This window comes from Diabrotica undecimpunctata, chromosome 2, assembly GCF_040954645.1.
Source record: "Diabrotica undecimpunctata isolate CICGRU chromosome 2, icDiaUnde3, whole genome shotgun sequence".
In the NCBI taxonomy this organism is placed as follows: Eukaryota; Metazoa; Arthropoda; class Insecta; order Coleoptera; family Chrysomelidae; genus Diabrotica; species Diabrotica undecimpunctata.
The window spans coordinates 93,047,448-93,049,733 of record NC_092804.1 but is presented as its reverse complement, the minus strand read 5'-3'; the positions used below and the strand labels follow the sequence as shown (position 1 = coordinate 93,049,733).

Sequence of the window (2,286 nt, the reverse complement as noted above, 5' to 3'; positions counted from 1 at the left end):
ATAAAAACCCTATATATTATATTATTAAAAATACTCATTGCTCATGTGTGTAAGCACCCTGTCACTAGTAACCGTGAACGGAACTAGAGACAGGGCCAAGTAGTTGTGACAGTTGTCATTCAGTAGTCCTTAGTTTTGGTCGATTTTAGGGAATGGCCATGTTTGGTTATTGTATTGGAATAAACGTTAAGTTGTAACCAGTCTGAGTATTATTAATACATAACATATTGGCGACGAGCATGGGATAAAAAGGAGGATAATCCCAAAGTGTTTTTTTTTTGTCAAAATAGTAAACAAGTCTGTACAACCGTCTGTGTGCACGTGCACAATCCACAAGTGAAACAAAATGGCGCTAATTGGTTCAATTGAGGCATTTAAGCCCAAGGAAGATGATATTACTAGTTATTTGGAGAGAATGGAACAGTTATTTGTGTGCAACGAAATCGGGGAAAATAAAAAAGTGCCCTTATTTTTGACGTTAATTGGTGGAGAAGCATATGCGGTGATAAAAGCTTTGTTGTCACCTGAAATACCTAGTACAAAAAAATATGCCGAACTGGAGAAAACATTAAAAGATCATTATAGTCCGAAAAGATTAGTTATTGCGGAGAGATATAAACTTTACAATTGTTCGCAAGATAATTCAGAAGATCTAACTTCTTTTATGGAAAAACTAAAGAAATTGTCAAAATATGCGGAGTTTGGTACATTCCTGACAGAGGCGCTTAGGGACAAGTTTGTCTGTGGTTTGAAATCGGAGGCGATTAGAAGGAAACTTTTATCAGAGGAAGATTTAACATATGGGAAAGCTGTCAAAATTGCACTAAGTATGGAGTTAGCTGAAGGCCAGGCAAAGGCTATAAGTAGTTCAGAAGTCATAAATAAAGTCTCTAGTTATAAAGGTAAAATTAACAAGTATCCAGAGGCATCCTCAAGCGTCCCTCATAATAAATTCCGAAATAACCAGTCAGAAAGACAGCAATTAAAATCACACCAAATGGGAAAAAGTCCATGTCAGAGATGTCTTAGATTTCATAATGACCCAACAAAATGTCCAGCAAAGTCTTGGAGGTGTTTCACATGTAATGTGATGGGTCACACAGCAAAATCACCCTTGTGTAGAGGAAGAGTTCATTTTATGGAAGAAGAAGAAGACACCCTGGAAAGAGAGGAATTTGAAGTTAAGTGGACAACCCAGGTAGTGGAAACAGTTAACCAATTAGTAGGCAGTCCAAGATGTGAGCCTATTATGTTGGAATTAATTATAGAAAATAAGGTAATGCCTTTTGAAGTAGATACAGGGTCTGATAGCACTATAATATCATTTGAAACTTTTAAAAAACTATTCCCCAATGTAGAATTAGGTAAATCGAATATTAAATTAAAAACTTTGTTTGGTCAAGTACAGGACAATGTTTTACATGCTAATGTAAATGTACAATTTGGTAGTATTGCAACAAAATTAAATTTAAAAGTAGTAGAAGTTAAATCTTAAGTTTGTTTACTAGGTAGGTCATAGTTAAATGTATTATTACCAGAATGGAAATCCTATTTTAAACCTGATAAAGTATTTAAAGTACATAAAGTAAATATTGAAACTAACATTCTATTGGAGGAGTTATTAAAAGATTATAATGAAGTATTTAATAAAAATCATTGTATACAAGATTTTGTTGCAAATATTAAAATAATAGAAGGGTCAGTACCAAAGTTTAGTAAACCATATAGAATTCCCTTTGCATTGAAAGATAAGGTGGAAATGGAAATAAATGAGTTGGTCAAAAGTGATATTTTAGAATCAGTGGAAACATCTGAGTGGGCTAGTCCTATTGTTATAGTACCAAAAACAAATGGGGAAATACGTATATGTGGAGATTTTAAAAATACCATAAATCCTGTTGTAGAAAATAATTATTATCCTTTACTCACAGTGGATGAAATATTTGCTTCTATTTCAGAAGGTTGTGTATTTTCGGTAATTGATTTAAAGAATGCATATTTTCAGTTAAAAATAAGTGAAGATAGTAAACGTTACTTAACAGTCAACACACCTATTCGTCTGTTTAGATATAAGAGGTTAGCATTTGGAGTCAAAACTTCACCTCACATATTTCAGTCTGTAATTGATCAAATACTAAAAGGTATAAAGGGGGTACAATGTTATTTAGATGATTGTCTAGTATCCGCTAAATCAGAGCATGAAATATATGGTAAGTTGAAGGTAATATTGAATATGCGAAAATGGTTGCGTTTCGATTTAATTTGAGCTTCTTACCACTCCCTGAC

At 33.2% G+C, this 2,286-nt stretch overlaps 1 protein-coding gene across 1 annotated transcript; it reads left to right on the top strand.

Moving 5' to 3' along the window:
- The first annotated feature begins 346 nt into the window (after window positions 1-346).
- On the top strand, window positions 347-1,495 carry LOC140433796 (uncharacterized). The gene has a single exon (XM_072521772.1). The coding sequence runs from the start codon at window positions 347-349 to the stop codon at window positions 1,493-1,495; it is 1,149 nt and encodes a 382-aa protein (XP_072377873.1).
- The last annotated feature ends 791 nt before the right edge of the window (window positions 1,496-2,286 follow it).

Coding starts and splice junctions, on each gene's coding strand:
- LOC140433796 (XM_072521772.1), top strand. CDS start 347: ATGGCGCTAATTGGTTCAATTGAGGCATTTAAGCCCAAGGAAGATGAT.